Source organism: Numenius arquata, chromosome 8, assembly GCF_964106895.1.
Source record: "Numenius arquata chromosome 8, bNumArq3.hap1.1, whole genome shotgun sequence".
In the NCBI taxonomy this organism is placed as follows: Eukaryota; Metazoa; Chordata; class Aves; order Charadriiformes; family Scolopacidae; genus Numenius; species Numenius arquata.
The window spans coordinates 50,392,609-50,411,405 of record NC_133583.1 but is presented as its reverse complement, the minus strand read 5'-3'; the positions used below and the strand labels follow the sequence as shown (position 1 = coordinate 50,411,405).

The following is an 18,797-nucleotide window of genomic DNA, read 5'->3' as shown; positions in this document are numbered from 1 at the left end:
GTTTTCCAGTCACCTGGACTGCATCCTAAAGTATTCAATGAACTGGCTCAGCAGCCTCAACACAAGTAATGATTCCCTTTGGGAACTTGTGTAGAAGAGGTAGGGTGTCAAAGGCCTGAAAAACGGACAAAAGTAGCGCCTAGCCTTAAGAAGGCAAAAAATGGGAATAGAGTTGATTTATGATTTCAGTTCTCAGCAAGATTAATTATTTGTAAGCACCCGAAAAAAATAACAAAGCTGAGTAGCAACCCAGGTGGATTTGTCAGGAGCAAACTGAAGCCCTACTGAAAGAGTTGTATTTCTTTATACAGGAAAAAAAGTATCATAAGCGAGAAGCAAGACATCAACTGGAATTCAGCAAGGCTTCTGACATACCACTTTCACAAACATGCCAAAAAATGTTATTAATGATAGTACTGTGATACAAGTTCAGAACTGGCCAAAAACCTATCCAGGAGGAGTTCTCAGTGGGCTCACTTTAGAAATGGAAGGATGTTATTACTTTGGGGTCTGCCTAGGAACCAACTTTGTTTAGTATTTTCATTGTCAACCTGGATGATGGAGTAAAAAGTATGTTTATTAAATTGCAGAGGACACGAATCTGGAAAGAATGGCAGGTATGCTGGAGAGCTCTGCCAAAGGAACTTGGCAAATTAGAGAAATGCTCTGGAAGAAAGAATCAGTAGGGACAAGTGCACGGTGCTGCTCTTTGGTAGGAAGAGCGAACGGTACAAACACAGGATGCAGAGCTGGGGGGGCAGCTGCTCTTCAGTTCTTCCTGAGACCTGGAGTTTCAAGGAACTGGACACTCACCTTCAGTCCCATGCCATTGTGGAAAAGGCAAAGCAGTGGATGTATAAAGAACAAGAACTGGGAGGCTAGTGAAGTAGCTGTTTGCTCCCCTTTATTTGCTGTACTCTACATTTTTGGGCACTGCTCTTTAAGAAAAAGATGAAATCAACTACAGCCATTCAAAAGAGCAACAGAAATTAAGATATCTGGAAAACATCACCTACAAGAACCGAAAAAAAAAATAAAAATGGAGTGTTTATTCCAAAGAAGTGAAGGACAAGGAGTCAACCACAAAAGCCCTGAAGTAACATGCAATGCAAGAAGCTCAAGTTCTTTCTGCTCTCTGCCAAGCTGGGCACCACAGCACTGAGTTAAGATTACTGCAATCGCTCTCCCAATCTTCTAGCAAGTTTTAACAGATTATTTGCTGCATCTCTGCAGCAGCAGGGGACACCACATTAGAACCTAGTGATGACCACAAGACTGCAAACATCAGGTGGAAATTCAATTTGTTTTGAAGTGAACCAATCCATCCTTTGAATTTCAAGGTAAACCCTAGGAGTCCCTGCAACTGCATTCAGGTTGCAGGCACTGACACTGCCAGGGCTTTCGCTTACTCAGAATGTCAAACAAGAGTGTGACACAAACCAAAGAAAATTACTTTTGACTCAATTATTCATGTTACAAAAGCCCATTTGCGCTTGCCCAGAGGCTGACAGGTATCTTCATCTGTCTGGTACCAGGAAAATAATTGCAAGTTGGTGCCAGTGTGAGACAAGAGCAAGGTATGAGCCCTTAAGGCCATCTATGTAACAACCATGTGCAATTATAATTCCAGACTATTTCATCCTGTATACGGTGAGCTGCCAACCTCCTCTCTTCATCTCCAAACACATGATATAACATCCCATCCTCTGAACATTAATCCATTTGTCTGGTTATTTGTTGAATAATCATTAAAGAACATTTGAAAACCAAGATACAAGATTTTTAAAACAAGAACTACACCCAAATACAGGCCATTTATTGCAGACTTCATGACAACGGATAAAGATGAACCATCCACTGAATGAGAAGTCAATGATCACAACCTGATTCCATTCAGGATGGGTGAATTACAGAGAAAAATCCTGACTAAGGACATTAATGCAACTGACTGGGACAAAATATCTACATGGGGAAAGCAGTAGATTTACCATTTCAATGGTTTTAAATTAGACTTGATACTGTTCTTGTGGATCATACTTTAGCCAAACACAAATAATGAATCTCAGTACAGCAGTAAGAGAGCAAAATATAATGGCTTGTGCTATTCAAGAGGTCATATTAAGTCTGTGGATTGTAGCCTTTTCAACTAGTTGTGCTGCTGCTGCATCCTCCTCCTCTCCTGTGCCATCACATCCTTACCCCAACCTCCCATTTTCTCTCCTTGCCATTGCTCTTTTCCTTCCTCTGCTCTTAAATCCTAAGAGTCCATAAATCCCATGCAAAAGTTGGTCCTTTTATATACTCTTTAAAATAAATGAAAATTAAATTAATTGTTCACAGCACACACTAACGTAATCTTGAATAGAAAGCCTCATCTGTGATGCAAGGTCAGGTTACAGAGAGATGTCTTTGTAAAGCATATTTAATTAAAGCTGAAGTCCATGGAGGTAAAAAAACCTTCACTGCAAGCTGGACACACAGAGGAACTCTCTTCAGACCAAAACCTGGCAAATATGACTGTGATATCATGTCTGCCCACTAATTAGGTGAACTTCACAATGCCAGCTGACAGCATTCTTACCACTTTCTCCTTGTAAACAATGTATTTCAGCCACTTGAAATCCTGCCATTTGAATCCTGCCAGAACAAACAGGGAATCCTTCTCATACTGCTCCATTTTCTGGATTGCACCTTCAGGATATGTGATCCGGAGAGTTGTCTTGCCACCCACATCTTTTTCAAAGCCCTTCACTGGAGCGGAGTTCAGCCTGCAGGGCAACCAGAGAAGACACTGTCATGGATTCCCACTTACACTCACGCATGTTGATGATACAGCAATCACTGCCAGGCCAGAGCTTCCTCTAAGAAGCTGCTATAGCAGCAAACATTAAGTATTGCAGTTCTTCATCCCACACATTTATGAAGCTTTATGCCAAGCAGCAATAGTTTAAATAGAAGCTATATAAATAATTTCATTGAATATAATGCAAACCATTTTTGCATATCTACTCTTGTGATTTAAATTGGGTTGGAAGCTTTGGAAAAGGAAACTGAAAAATATTGCCCTTGCAAATTTAGAATTACAAACTAAGCATTAATATTTTAACACCCTATCACTCCTGGGATATCTTACTTGGATTCTAGAAGGCTGGGCTGAAATAGAGGATGGCAGTTTAAGTGGACTGAAACTGGTCTCATGCTCCTACCCCAGTCCAGAGCTTATACTTCTTATCTTACCTGCAGTCAGATTGTTTAGGGAACTAAGCCAGCTAATAATTTTCAAGAAAAAACAAAAGAACAATCTCCATCTGGTTTAATTCCCCAAACTTGGCCCATCCAGAAGGTGAGCTGCCCTGCAACGCCAAGGCAAAGGAAGCAGCTGGGGTAAGGCTCAGCATCACTGTGGTCTCACTGACCCAGAGGAGTTCCTGCTGTGGAAGCACATCTCACTCCGAAAACACCCAAGCAGACACACAGCTTTGCTCTTGGGCACACTGATTTCTAAGGGAATGCTATGTGTTTAGCTGTGCTTTTGTTTAAAACACCCCTTGGGGACAAAGATTTTTCCCTTCAAAAAACAAACTGCTCTGGCATCAACAGCAATGATGACTTTCATGACATTATTCAGAACTTCTATTCAAAAGTAGAAAGCCAAAGCTGAGGAAATTTCAAGTAACTTGGAATACAAATCTTGCTGACATCAAGCAGCACTTCCTGATGGAACAGCATTGCCTGCTTGAATTATTGCAGCCTTCTTGACTTGGGGTAGTTCAATATACTGGAAAGTGCTTATGGACTGCAAATTTTGCCTTGTAGGAATGTTAATGAGGATCTGGATTTGTTTTTTTCAGCCCGGGTAAGCATTTTAGGTGGGAAACCTTTTAGTAGAAGAAAATCCCTGCATGCAATCCGAAATTGTACTCAGAATAAAGGAGAATAAATTCCTATGTATTTTTAGTAAAAATACTTACTTTATCATTAGGAATAAAATATTAAGGGGAAACCAACTTAAGAATCGGCAACATCACAATCTATACAGGAGATGAAGCTTTTTTTTTGTGGTTTATAAGCCCTTGTGGTATCTAGACCTGACTGGCTCCAAAACCAGTGATCCCAGCCAGCCTGATGCCTTGCTTTTTCCTCTGTTGCTGATTGTGTGTTCACATATCACTCACTTTTGCTATGGATGTTATTTAAACTTCAAGGTGTTGTGTCTCTTTGGGGTGGATGAGCCTATATACATAGCACCTGGCCCTAAAGGTAACAGAGATAAGTACAATGAAGTACTACATAAAGCAAGCTAGTTATACATATTTTCATCTGTCTTCTTGAAGTAGAGGGGAAGGTTAGCATCTGCAGTTGTTCCAAATGTCAACGTGTAGCTCTTTGGCAGGGTTTTCCCCACCCCCAGCTGCCAGGTTTGCTGTTTCGCTGCTTCCCTTGTCAAAGCTCCCCAAACTTGGGACCCCCACTTTGCACCTAGACAGGAAACAAAACAAACCATTTTCCCAAGTAAAATGAGCTCGGGTCTCCAGCAAAGGGCCAGAATGCGAGCTGCTGACGGAGTCATAGCGATGGAGTCCTGCTAACGAGCCAGCACTGTCAGCCCTGGGGTCAGTGCCCCAGGGGCAGCGCGGGCAATGGAGCGGGAAAAGTTCTGGCAGCCACAATCTGTGCTCATGAAGGTGCACACTACACAGTTTGAGCCCTTTCTCAGGCAGGACACACCGATGGTTATAAACACAGCTAAACCTTATGAGAACTTTAATTAGGATGCCAGTCCTCCTTGTACTGCCCATGGGCAGGTAGTGTTCTCCATAAGAAATTTCAGAATGTTTTTCTGTCTCTGTATCTACTGACGACACCGTGAGCTTAGAGACACTAACTCCTAACCTAAGCACCATGAAGACCCTCCCAAATATCACTAAAGTATCATCATCAGGTGAATCCCTAGCTCATTCTAACCAGGAATTTCTGCCATATACTTGTTTTTCCCCTGTCTGCAATCTATTCTAAGGAGGCATTTCAGAGCACTCATGACTGACTGCTGCAAGGAGCTCCTGCCAGGTAAACAGTGTGACAGCTGGGAATAACGTCTGCACTGAAATCTGATAATATCCAGTTAAAGAAAAAAAAAACAGTAACTAACTCACTCCAAGCTGTTTTAGAACTGTCAAAGCTGATCTGACTCTCTTCACCACAAGATCAAAACTTTTTGCTGCAATTAGCAATCCTCACATGGTAACACACGATGCATCAAAAAACTCCACATACTGCTGGATGACTCCTTTGTTCACAAATGTACCACATTTTTTCCCTTATAATTCACCTCCTAGATCCTAAATCTGATCCTTCAGAGGAGTTTTGCAACTCTTGAAAAAGGATGCCCTTCACAAGGGACTTCCCCAGGAGTAAAGGAAGCAGTTGGATACATTTAAGCAGTCTGGTCTCACCTCCTCACTCCCACAGCCAAGCGCCTGGCTTCATTTAACCTTTACAATTGACGTTTCTCTCCTTTATCCATCCCACAAACAGCACAGGTGTTTAGCTGCCCTCTTATCCTCTCAGCTTGCAAACTGACTTAGATTTACTGATGTGGAGAGAAAAGGTTGAACTTTTCATTTGGAAATTAAATAGTGGACTCTGATGTAAATCTTAGTGGGTGGCTTAGTCCAGATGGATTGAAACTGTTCTCTTGCTACTTTTTGAACAGTATGAACCTATGAAGAGGCTACAACTGAACTTTAATTCAGCTCAAATAACTGCAAGTCACCAGACTATGACGAGCAGTAAGAGCTCTTTGCTAGCAACTGATAGCGGGACAAACTAGAAGAAGGGCTGTAAAAGTTTCATCCTGTTCTGAACAGTCATCGCCGTGTCCAGAGCACTGTTGGGGAAGCAGGCAACTGTTCACAGGAACAAAGGACTGAAAGGGATCTTTCCTTGGTCTTTTTGTCCGGAGTCAGAGGGTATTTATTACTCTATGTATATTCTATTCTTTCCTCATGTGCCCATTACTAGTGCACAAGAGAGAGAGGAGACCATGCTAAATGATATCTTCTCTATGCCTGAAATTCTTTTACTAATCCTTTTCTTTCTTCCACCTTAGCTAAGAATTTGCTATTTGCTACCATGTCTCATGGTTGACTAAAGTTCAGAGAGATGACATCAGTTACATTCCCTTTAATATGAAATCAGTTATCTTACTAAGGAAAAAAACCACAGCAGATTAGACTACGTTAAACCAGTTTTTATAAACTTACACTGTAGTTTATCCCACTTTTCCTATTTATCATCACAATATTTTGTTACTCATGGTTCAGAATCTGCTATAAAGCTCTGCATTTTTTTCAAGTCAGACTAATGAGTCTGTAGCTCCCTAGAGCATGTCCCCCCTCTCTCCTACACACACACACTCTCTCACTCTCCATTAGTACAGGTATTATGTTTGTTAATCTCCAGTCACCCAGAACACCTCCCTGATTTGACAGATTTATTACTAAGAGTTATGACTAGACCTGTGATTTCACATATCAGCACGTTTTTCAGGCATTCTGTGATGGCGATGATCCAGGTCCCGAGCGAAAGCAAGAAGTCCTAACTTTGACTGTGGTTGTTTCCACTCCCGTGCCACTCTGCTTCTGCTCCCTTATTCAACATCATCATCCGCAGTGAGACAGAGGCAAAGTATTCACAGCTTCTAGGGTGCACCTACAGGTGTTTAACCGTTAGTCTGTTCTCACTCACGGAGGCTTACTGCTTCCTAAGACCCTATGCTGCACTGTTCTTACTTCCTCCCATCCTGTCAAGTGTGGGTCCTGGGGAATGCGACACACGTATGACCAATAATACTTCCCTGAGCTACCCAGGGCATGTATCTGGGAGCAGGTCTAACAGTAGGTTTTACTGCTTCACCACTTCACCACCCAAGGCCATCACAAAAGCATCAGCTATTAGAAAGGAGCTATGAAGAGAAGGTTCAAGTGGGATCATAGGAGACAGCATGTTCCCAAACAGCTGTGGAAAATTGAATGTTTGAGAAGTATCTTTACCCTTTGATGTGATCATCATTTATAACAAACACTTAAATGCTCTTTGTTTTTTCCCCTCCATGTTAGTCAATACCTCCATACTAATAGATATTGTCACTAATGTAGGTTTAACCTTTTCCAGCACATGTGAACTGATACAGAAACTGAATATATGACAACAAAACTATGATGACAAAGACTCACCTGACAACAACATCGTAGTCATCGATTTTTAACCCCAATGACTTATTTGCAAGTACTCCACCATTTCCCACAATAATACATCGCCGGCAGCTGAGACTGTGGAAAAAGAGAGGAAAGAGGTGATTTTTGTAACATAACTTCAAACACACAGAGCTGCACATATTTAGTTTGCATCTATCTGAGAACTACAGGAAACTTTTTGGAACATTAAGAATTAAGGGGAGGATAGAGATACACTTGATCCCCAGCTCACCCCACCATGCCCAGGCATTACACGTGATGAACTGCTTTCAACACTTCACACCACGTGTGGTCTAATGAGATGAGCTGTCAGGACAAGCAGCTCCTCTCCCCCCACACCCCTGGTATGATGGGCTTGAATCAAACCCATCTGTTTACTTAAACCTTCTCATTATTCATTTAGCACTGAAATAACAATAAACCAAAGGCTTAGTGAGGAAGTCCTCTCTCCAAGCAATTTTCTGAGTGCACGCAGATCTTGCCAGGTTATCTGGGGCGTGCTCACCTTGCTGAGTGCAAAATTGCTGCAGTTATCATAAGGCTTCAAGAGACAGAAATAAATGGAAAGAAAAAGGATCCCCCACCCCTCCTGTCCAATAGGAAACATATATGGAGACACAATGGGTGAGGAAGGGGAAGGAAAATAACCTTAATTAACAAAGAAACAGGAAAGAGAATGAAGAGAACAGTTTCTCGTGCAACCACGAGTCATGAGAACTCTCTGCAGCAGATGTTAAAAAGTGATTTCGTTTTGAAGAGCGAGAGAAGACTTCTTTCCAGCCATCTAATCCCAAACGCAGCTGGCTCTTCTGGCAATGTGCCTCCATCTCTGGTAGTTCACTGAAGGAATACGTGTCTGCAGAGCCTTTTTCGGAAAGGGTCCAAGGCAATCAGTTGTTTGGAGCAGATCTCCGGGCTAGGCGGCCTTCCTAGTCCCAGGCACAGTCGACTGGTCTCTTTCTAGGCTGTCCTCACTGTGATCAGACTGAAGCAGAGCTTTCCTCATACTGGCTCTTATGTGGGGTCCCTCTTTGCAGAGTGGGGCTGGAGCACACTTTAAAGACTCAGCCAAACCACTGAGGGTTACCCTGCTGACAGAGCCATTAGCCAGAGATATGCACAGAATTAACAGCACCAAGAAACGCTCAGGAACGGCTTCCCCAGCCCAGATAAGATGCACCACAGATCCCAGCCTTTCCGAAAGAAAAAACCTTCTCAAGAAAACAGACATATTAGCCCCGTGCTTGCATCCCTAAGGGCTGAAGAAGCTTGGATGCTTGCAGTAATCAAATCAGGCAAAAGAGAAAGAGCTTTGTAGACAACAGCACAGAAAACAAATACAGTTCTGGTGACAAGGGGAAAGCAAAGGCAAGACCCGGTTCAGGCAGTATATTGTGGCAAGGAGGGAAGAGAAAGAGTCAGCCCCAAATACACCCAACAGTGACAAAGACGGTAACACCTTTGTCAAAACCTTTATGGAAAAGGTGTTGCAGGAGGAAAAAAAAAATATATATAGTTCAGTTCTGGTCAGAAGTTTCAGATGAAAATACAACTTTTGATGATTATCACATGAAAGTGTGACCTCCTAAACAACAGACTGTCAGGTGAAATACTGTAATTTCTCTACCTAATTGACTCCTAGCCATGACTTTTTATATTGTTATTTTTTGAAGAATACCATGCAGAAGTCCAAAGGCTACAAGTTATAGATACCCTTCTCTATCCCTTTCTCACTTACTGTTAGGACACTAGCTCTTACCAATTTTGAATACAGATGTGTTTGTTTCAGCCTCAAAACCACTCAATCGCATTCTTCCCTTTTCTGCTAAATTAAAGCACCATCTACTGTCAGCAGTCCCTTCCACATCTGCATGTAATCCACTTACTGACAAACCACTGTATGTAAACATCTGCCTCTAGGTGGACAATCAGTCACGGGTCAGCCTGGTGAGCATGAGCCGCTGCAGGAGATAAAAGAACCAGTTCCACCAGCCAAAGCTGTTCCAGCAGCGTCTCTTTGTGGCCCTGTTCCCACACAGTACTTGTAGACTGATCAAAGCCCATTCTTAATTTTCCCTTGACCATACAAACCAGAGCGAGCTCATCACATCTCTTATGGTATGGCAGCTCTCCTAGATCCTCAGTCACATTTGCAGTACCTCTCTGAACCGTTTTCAACTTCTCCCCAAAACTCCAAAGCACTGACTCCGGAAGGCCAGCATGCGGAGCTAATGCTGCTCAAAGCAGGGTCCCTTTTACACAGAGATTTTATGTATATCATTCCAATGCTCTTTTTATAGTCATTGGTTTGCAGAATTGTAAGCATGATTTGTTGTCCCCTCTGAGATGCCTGACTCTTGGTTTGGCTCCAGTAAAGGATTGCTCAGAATAGAGCCCTATAAAAAAGTCTAGACTGACCCAGTCCTCCAACTCCATACTTCCCCAGTCTCTAGCAAATTTTCCTAGTGTAATTTTACATTTCCTCCAGATCGGTCTTAACCACCGTGAACAATTGCCAGCAGGATTACACTAAAAGTGTCACTAAAGGATTAATTCTCAACCCTGACAGTAACTTTTTAAAGCTGTGTGATATAACCCATTCCTAAAAAGGATAAGTCTACAACAGTGCCATGTAGAATCAGAATATAATAGACTGAGACAAATAACTAATGCCTATCTTAAAAACGTTACCTTTATCCATCAAGCTTCTAGTTCAACTAAAAAAACCCCACCTTCATCTGCATGACAAGATTTAATTTCCACAAAATCCAAGATAACTGACATCAATTATGCTGCCATCTGTGTTCCAGATCTAACTTTCTGGGATTTTCCCTGCAAAAACAAGCTAATCAACTTACAGCCACCTCTTTGTCATCTCCCATACCTCTCCGGGAATGGCACAACGCTTGCTGTTCTACCCAACATTCCAAGAAGGATTAAAAATCAAACAGTAATAACAAAAACAACTCTTTATTTAACTCTTTAAATATTCATCAGTGCTTACTGATTTAAAAAGACACATAATTGTCATTTAACATCTTCACAGTTACTAATAAAAATACAGAAATTATTTCATTGCTGTAAAATGGGGCAACATAATTTTATCTTTACCCAAATAAATGAAACAAATACTACACTGAATGGTTCTGCCTTTACTCATCATAACTGACAGGTTATCACCTTTCCCCAGCTTCATGTCTGAACACTCTCGTACCCTGGTGCTCTTGATATATTTAAATGTGTCCTCTTTTTTCTTCCGCAGATCAGATTTTTCATTAGTATCTTTTTGACGCTAAGGTCTAATGTTTGACCTTCTAGCAGCTTTTTCTTAAATTTCCTTCAAAAGTACTCTGCCTTCTCATGGCAAAGCTGGAAGGTTCTGTTGCACACTCAGGTGCAGGTTGCTTTCTTCAGGTGCACACGATGAAGATGTGGCAAGTCTTGGACTTTGCCTGGGTTCTGCACATCAGGCGTGTACATCAAGTCTGGGCAGCCCAAGATTGTTATGATCAAGTCAGGCAGAAAGGTGAGCTAGCTTAGTCTTACCAGCTTTGGCAGTCACACTGTGGGACAGTGAGAAGACTGCAGGGCCACCCTGATGGCACTGTGAAAGGAAAGCATTTGGCAGGGACATCACGCACCTGACCTCACGTCTTGACCAGAAGTTTGGACATCTGGTACCAGAGTAGCTGGGCTCCTTCACAGCCAGCACTGACTGACGGTGCCTGAGCATTGAAAACCTGCAAAGTCATTGCTGGCTCCAGGCAAGTTTCTGTCTGAAGAAACACACCACGCAGGCAGCATCAGTTACAGCTCAATTGTTTCTCCACAAAGAGGTGTGCAAACACCTTTTTGTTTGTTTACATAGTATGTCAAAGCTGTATTTCTTTTCCAGAAGAGCTCAAGGACTGAACACATCAGACACAGCCCAGGTTTTGCTACCCGGGTGGTATGAAGGAGGGTCATGGACTTTTCACACCAGAAAGACTTTCCCTAAAGCCCTAAGCTGGGAGCTGTGGCCAGATGTACAGCCTCTGACACAGATGCTGAGAGGCTGAGTTCATCTATACCAAAACCGGGATTCGCACAGATTTTCTTGAACAATATAGCACTGTAAACACATGTATGCATTGTAGCAATTGCTGCTTCCTCTTCCTCTCTTATCAAAGCACTTTTACAGATTTGTCAGGGGAGAAAAACCACAAAGCCTTCCTTTACGCAACTTTGGAACTAAAGGCTTTGCGGAAAGATATAACAGAATGATTAAAAAACCACATCTTTAGGGTAACTGATGCTTAGGGAGGCTTAGCATATTCTGGTTTGATCTGGCTGCTGCTACTTAAACTGGTGCTATCAGCCTGGGCCAGAAGGACACACACATCTCTTCTCCTGCTCTACCAAGTTCCTTCCTCACTTGTTAGTTATACGCTGTGTTAGTAAAGACTCCACTTCATTATAAACTCACTCTCAGTTTTCCTTTTTATCACCCGGAGGCAATACAAAAGGGTCAGTCAGGCTTTTATATTCACGTCTTTTCATAGGAAATTTACAGGTCATCACCACAGAGATTTAACCCCAAAATCCACTGAAGTGAAGCCAGCAGAAGAGCCATGGAACTAGAAACCAAGCCCTGATCAATTTGCAGAATGAGGGGCAGACCACCGGAGGAGCCACTAAAACAAGCAGTGAAAATGTCAGGGATGCCAGGCCTGGAAAAGCCAACAGAGGGCAAGAGAACTCTGAAGTGTCAAAGATGAGGCCCACCAACACCTGCGTTAGGGAGAAAGATATGGCAGCACTGAAGGAAGAGGACACTAATTCTAAAGTCCCCTGGATCTCCAATCTTCTCCAGAAAAGCCTAGAGCTGAGTTGCAACTACCCTCACAAACACAATGGCAGCTTTACCTACCTCCTGCCCTGGGGCAGAAGCAGGTCACTATAAGTAGTTCAACACAAAGGTGCCATAATAAAGAGTCATGAAGAAAACTAAGAAAGCACGACATCACTTACACCATGTTACAGGCGTGAACTATAGCATTTGTTCACATGCCCTCCAGCTGCTGTTAGTTATTAACACAACTCTCCTCACAATGGAGGGATTAGTTGGAGTGAGTTGGCGAAGCTGCTTTGGGATGATGAAAGGTGTACGCGTACCCGGAAGGATTGAGTTTGCCTCATTTCAGCACCATGTCGGTACATTGTGTTAGAAAAGGTGCATCAGGATGCCCTTTTGGCACAGGGACAATCAAACAAACAAGTTCACTTCCAGGGCTTGTGGGAGGTGAGTGAAGGTAACGTCTCAAGGGACAGCTTTGTGAAGGACGACAGAAATGGAGAAGTTTGGGTGGGGACAAGACCAAAGGGTTGGTGTAGATCCCCCACCATACAAGTCTAATCCCCTCTTTCCTTCCTATGCTCTCACGCACTGCTCTGACCTCACCTCTCCTGCCTCTCCCACCCTTCCCCTGGGAAAGCTGCATTCAGCGTGTGGTTACATGAACACTTGCTTCAATAGCCTCAGCAGCACTCAGCCTCCCCACCCATCCCCAGCCCTCTCCGCCTCTCGTCCTGCCGTTGCAGCCCTGTGCCAACGCAACTCTTCTGTGGGAGTTGCGTTACAACGCCACTCTGTAAATGAGGTCACCGGAACGACCTGGGTTAAGAGAAAAAAAACCTTTAAACTGGAATTGTTTCAGTGACCCACTTTAAAGACCCTCTTCAAATAACAGCAGCACAAGGAGAGGGAGCTTTTTCCTACTGCCAGAGTCAGTCTACTAGACTTCAGAGCACCTACAAGTGGAAGGGTTCCCAAGATCTCCTAGTCTGGCCTCTTGTACCTCACAGATTTTAGCTGTGCCTCGTACCTAACTCTTTCACAATACAGGCATTTTGTCAGCCATTAAGTCAGACTCTCTCCAGTTGCTCCAAGGTGGTGAGCAAAGGGGGGGAGTCTGGACTTTCTCCTTGACCACTGTGCAGTAAGGGAGTGAGCCGAACCTCAAGGTCCTGCTGCCAGCACACTGGAGCTGCCAGATGGGAACTGTTGGGCTCCACTTCGAGCCTGAGACAAGATGAGAAAGTAGCTAACCTTCCCTCATCAGTCTGCTCCATCAGCTCTTCTGGAATCCAAAATGGCAGATACACATTGCTGCCAGCACTGTAATTCATTGACAATCACAGCCGAAGAACATTTTGGGAAGCATACCCAAGTCCTCATCTATACTCTGCTCACCAAGCAGGTTTCCAAGAGCAGCACTGAGATAGCCTTAACACCTCCTGCAGTACTCAAGCTCTCTCTAGTAATAACCCTTCTGTTGCAACTCCATCCATCTACTGCTTTAGGCTCTCACTTTGTGATGTGCTACCCCAAGCCTTTCTTCTCCCTTTCTCCCACACCAGCTTCTTTTTTCATCTTTTCTGTCCAAGACCTGTTCACTTGGAAAGGCTATGGGAGGCATTTGACTGTGAGGCATATGTACTACACAACCAATATCCACTGCTTTGCATTTACCACAAAATCTCCCAGGAAAACAGTATTTCCCCAAGATACTCATGTGTTTACAAGCATACACACCACCGAACCTTGTTACTGCAATGCTATAGAAATGAATTTCTAGCTTGTTCCTTAGGCCTCGTTCATACTTGATACCGCAGGGACTTTACATACATTTCACGAAGGCCTCAGTGTTAGGTCTTTCCTATCTCTGCACCAAACCCATTAGGAAGAACGCAAAATCAAAGCGAGAAGCTCATGCTAGAGTGGCTATGTTTCACAATCTCCTAAGAAATTACTTTTTAAAAAAACCAAACCACATTTCACTCCTCAAAAAACAGGTGAGCAGCAACAGTCACAATTACATTAACCTTACCTGCAAGAATCTTCTACCTGCCCTTATGTCATTAACACTAATTTCCCACAAGCAACCTTCTGAAAGAGCCTATATGTGGATTTTTCAACAGATTAAAATATTAACTCTCCAACCAGAGCTGAGATAAACCCCAGATGGGTGAGAGCGAGTTGTGTGCAAGATCTCTAAGAAGGTCATTTGTAAAATGATTTTGCCTTCTGGACATCATTTCTCAAATTAATCCAAACTCTGAAGGCTAACCCTATCTGTCATTGCTGGGAGGCAAGGCAAACTTCAAAGCAACTTAAATTAGGACATAGATTGCAAAAAACACCCTAAGAATAAACTTTCACATAGAGAGTAACACCCAACTCTAACTACAGGAGGCAAGTTCTACAATCAATGTGAGAGATGTGGAGGAAAGGCTAGAAAAGCTTATGAACTTTGTCGTGGAAAAGTGGGCAGGAGAGGAGCCTGGCCAGGAAATAAACCCAGTATGTTTAGAAAGCAAGAACTGTCCTGTTAGTCTGGGTTCAATGAAACACCACTGCTTGGAAAGGAATAGTACCAGGACTTTGAAAAGAGATCACATCCCAGTAAAAACCCTCTGTCAGCTTCTGAAAGAAACTACCTCTAAACTAACTGGCAATAAACCAAAACTGCAGGGCAAAGGAAGAAATGACAGAAAAAGATAGGAAAGACCAAAGAACTATCATTGGGAAGCCAATCATAAACATGCCAGTGAGTTTCAGAAGCAATCTCTACCATAAGACTGAAGAATCAAAAGGAGCTTCTTCTAAAGTCATCAGTTCAAACACCACATGACCCAGGAGACTGCTATTGCATTCTGGCACAGCCTTGGCCAACACAATCACAGGTTCCAGCCTTAAGAGCAGGGTATCAATGAAACATTGTTAAAACAACCCAGTCCCTTCTTTCACTCTAAGAGTTTCTTGTGATCCTGTTGCTTTGTCAGAAAGGCTGAAAAAGAATAATGAATTTACTGAAAATCTGCTGTTTACTTATTTGAAAAAGGTGCAAGAGGGTGTATTGTGACACCATATGAAACAAAAGATTAGGAAATAGTCAAAAGGTAAATGCTTTTTTTTACTCATGTTTGACTTGGAGGTCTCCGGAGTTTGCAGATTTACTGGAAATAGGACTCAGTTTCCAGCTCCTGATCTACCTCCAAAGCACAGCCAAATTTATTGGCAATAATTTCTGGCAAAAATATCTAGCAAAATTTATTTAGGACATGTGGAAAAGAATGACTCCTACTCCTTCTATTCTAAAAGGTCTCATCTTACCTGTCAAGAGCTGGAGTTAGACGGTAATCTTTGGTTGCTGACAGGATGGCTTTGATCAGATTATCTGGGGAGAAAGGAACAAGACATTAGGAACAAGTCCTCACTTTTAATGGAAATGAATAACAAAGTGATGTAAAGCATCTGAAGCAGTTACTTGGAGGAACTGAAATAAGGTTCACATTAGGAGTAAATGCTTTAACTTGCATATTCCTATTTTCTCTGGACTATGACCGTCACACACTGGCTGCAAAGACAAGTAATGTGCTGAATTCTGCTGCAGCGTGCAAATGTCTTGCGCGGAGAGAGTGACAGGGAACAAAACCAGTACAGCTTAAGGCAGTGGTTTCATACCCACTTCCCTGAAACTGCAGTTTCACAAACACTTCAGACATGAAAAAGCCAGTATCACTGTCAATGCTTGCTTTCAGAGAAGCTTTTATGCAGCTGAGCGGTGAAATGGATGCAGGAACGGAACCAGGTTAAAACTGATACTTTCTATTTTCCCGGGTTACTTTTGATTTACGTTCTCCTCAGTCTGCCTTTCTTGATGGTAGAATCCAGTTAAACCATCACAGTTGCTTAAAGAAATGCCCATGGAACCACAACCTACACTGATACCCAGTGAATGCTGCGGCAGCCAGATGGTATAAGTTATGCAAGCGTAGATACACACACAAATTAAATGTATTAAATTATAGAAGCACAACGATTACACACAAATAATGCTATAGACTACGGAAATTTTTGAGTCTGCTTCCTTGATTTGTCCTTTGTCCCCAGTTTTTCCACTTTCTCCCCCATAAAGGTCCAAACTCCTTTACCATGGCCCATCCAGGGCCAAGAAGCAGCAATGCTTTGGCTAGTCTTGATTTACAATGAAGCAGTAACTTCAGAATGGCTGCACTGGGTCTGACAAAAAGTCCATCTGTTTCCAAATCCTGACTCTAACTGTGGCCTTAACCAGATGCCTAGGAGAAACATAAGAACAAAGCAACAATTAGTTCCCTTCCCCTTTCCTTATGAGATTGTAAATATCGATCATATCCTTCCCTTAAATATATCAGTCAACTAGTTCAAAAGTTCTTAGGAAACAACCAGTCAAAAGGAATAGGTAAGTCTCATTGCTTTATGAAAGATTAAAAACGACACAGGAACATAAGGAAGACTGATATCAAGTGATTGTTCACAGTGAAATTAAATAGTTTTCCTGATAGACGCTACTTACTGTAATCAGCACAGTTAGGGGAGTCCATTTCAAATAAAGGGTTCTGTTCTTATTTACTATATCCCTCTGTAGAAACTACAGGACAAAGATGTGGGACGAACACACAAGCTCGAGGCAGCCCATTTGCCAACCAGCTTTGAACCTGACAACAAGCTGGTGAGACACACAAGGCAAAGGTGATAAACAGACAACTCTGACAGTTACTTTCAGATTTGGGGAAGTTTTTGACACGGCATTACTGACAGCCCCTGCCAACCATTATAAGCTGGGAAGTGTGATTACTTTCAGAAGATCATATTTGGGAGTGGAGTAAGGAAGGAGGCAATTTGTAGGGTACAAGCAACTCACTTTGCTAACAGAATAGTGGTTTTGTTTAATTTTCCTTCATCTGAAGAATTTCTTTTGATGCATTGGCAGCAGGCTCCCTCTCCAACAGGAATGCTATTTCCCTAAGTCTGCTGAAACAGCAGTAGGTTGTTATGACCTCTAATGGAACCATGCCACAGTCCTCTCCTTGGCCTGTCTCATACGTTGACTTTTACTGGACAGTGTACATTACTGTGGTTGTTTTCCCACACTCAAAAAAGAGATCAAAGCATTGCATGTCAAGGGCTGCAACCTCCCATCTACCAAACTTTTCTTATGCCAGGTTTGCTCTACCACCCACCAGTTAACACCCCACACTACTTGGAGGCCATCCGTTATACTATATTAAAAAGGACATTAAAGGAATACAGTTGACTCAAATAATCCTGTTTTTCTCACCTTGCCAGCTAATTAGTAATGCCTTCATAGCAAATGCTCAGGAATGAAATATGACTATTTTAGGACTGGATAGGGCAGCATTTGGGATGGAGATGCTCCCCATTCCCATCATCCAGAGAGAAAATGTAAACAAAACAAACAACAATATAGGACATTCAGTACAGATTATGAACAGCCAAATGGGATGTATCTCTTCAGCAGCCCCCACAGTCCAACAACACATGGCATCCAAGATGTTTGGAAGTTGTGCAAATCACAGTGTTATCATTCAAAACTGATGAATGAAGCTCAATAGAAGACAAAGTACTTTGTTTCCAAGTGCTGACTCATAGCAGGAACAAAGGTGGCACAGATGTCCTCAGCGCCAGTTCATCTAGTCTAGCATCCTCATCAGAAGCCAAGAGCAAGTGTCACAAGCACTAACAGGAAAAGCTAATGGCCTGGGCTCAGAAGAGGCACTAGATCTTTTTGACTGAGCTGGAACTCTACTAGAAAATGGACACTACACTGCTGCTGAGGTGGGCACTTGCATTTGGCACCTTGCTCACTGGCACCAGGATGGAAGGACAAGACCTCCTTCAGTATATCTTCTAGGGACAGGGTTTGCAAGATCAGCAGATGCTGCTGTGGCTGACCTGCAGTCTTCCACAAGGCAATGAAGTTACCTACAATAGAGAACCAGTGGCAGAATCTTTAACCACAGCTGGGTCAATATGGAGCGTTTATCTCTATCTAGACTGTGACTAAAGAAAATCAAGGACAAGGAAAGCAGGTGCAGTAGGTAAAGTTAGTTGATGGAGCATGCTTTCCCCAGGGTGAGAAACTGAAAGTGTGATGTGTATAGTCTGCCTCATACACCTATGCACTGAGTGATAATAATGGGTGCAAGTGCATGTTACAAATACTAGAAAGAAAAATTCCTTCCTCTTTCAAGTAACAGGATTTGTGCCCAGCCACTGGCTGAACACTGATCTGTCAAGGACTGAAAGCAAGTTTTGCAAGGGTAAAAGAAAGGCCAAGCCTTCAAGACCTGAGCCACTGAGACTGCTCCAGTGTATGTACAACATGATTGGTATCCCCATGATCTAGCAATAACCAACATGTTCTATCTGTCTGGGCAGATTCAAAACACTCCTCTACAGAACAGTGACAGAAAGGCTACCAAACCAGTTTTGGTGTCCCATATATCAGTGCTAAACTTCTAAACAACATATACTAAACCATTACCTGATTTAGTAGTAAATCTGATCTGCAGCAGACCTATCTGCTGCACCTCAGCCATCAAACCCCTCCATTGCCGTGGGACAGCAGTGGGAAGAGCTGACACCCAGGGCAGCGAGTTTCTCTGGGGCAGGTATGTTCTTAACATAAGCTTGACAGAGCTTATGATTGGGAC

The 18,797-nt window shown here is 42.7% G+C and overlaps 1 protein-coding gene across 7 annotated transcripts in view; it reads right to left on the bottom strand.

Moving 5' to 3' along the window:
* Positions 1–18,797, bottom strand: part of ST3GAL3 (ST3 beta-galactoside alpha-2,3-sialyltransferase 3) — a 185,132-nt gene that overhangs the window by 46,092 nt on the left and 120,243 nt on the right. For all 7 annotated transcript variants that reach the window (XM_074151206.1, XM_074151209.1, XM_074151207.1 and 4 more), the window contains 3 exons: positions 15,412–15,475; positions 7,236–7,331; positions 2,582–2,768 (listed from right to left, as the gene is read on the bottom strand). In XM_074151206.1, the coding sequence (XP_074007307.1) occupies positions 2,582–2,768; positions 7,236–7,331; positions 15,412–15,475 (347 nt within the window). The remainder of the gene's footprint in view (positions 1–2,581; positions 2,769–7,235; positions 7,332–15,411; positions 15,476–18,797) is intronic.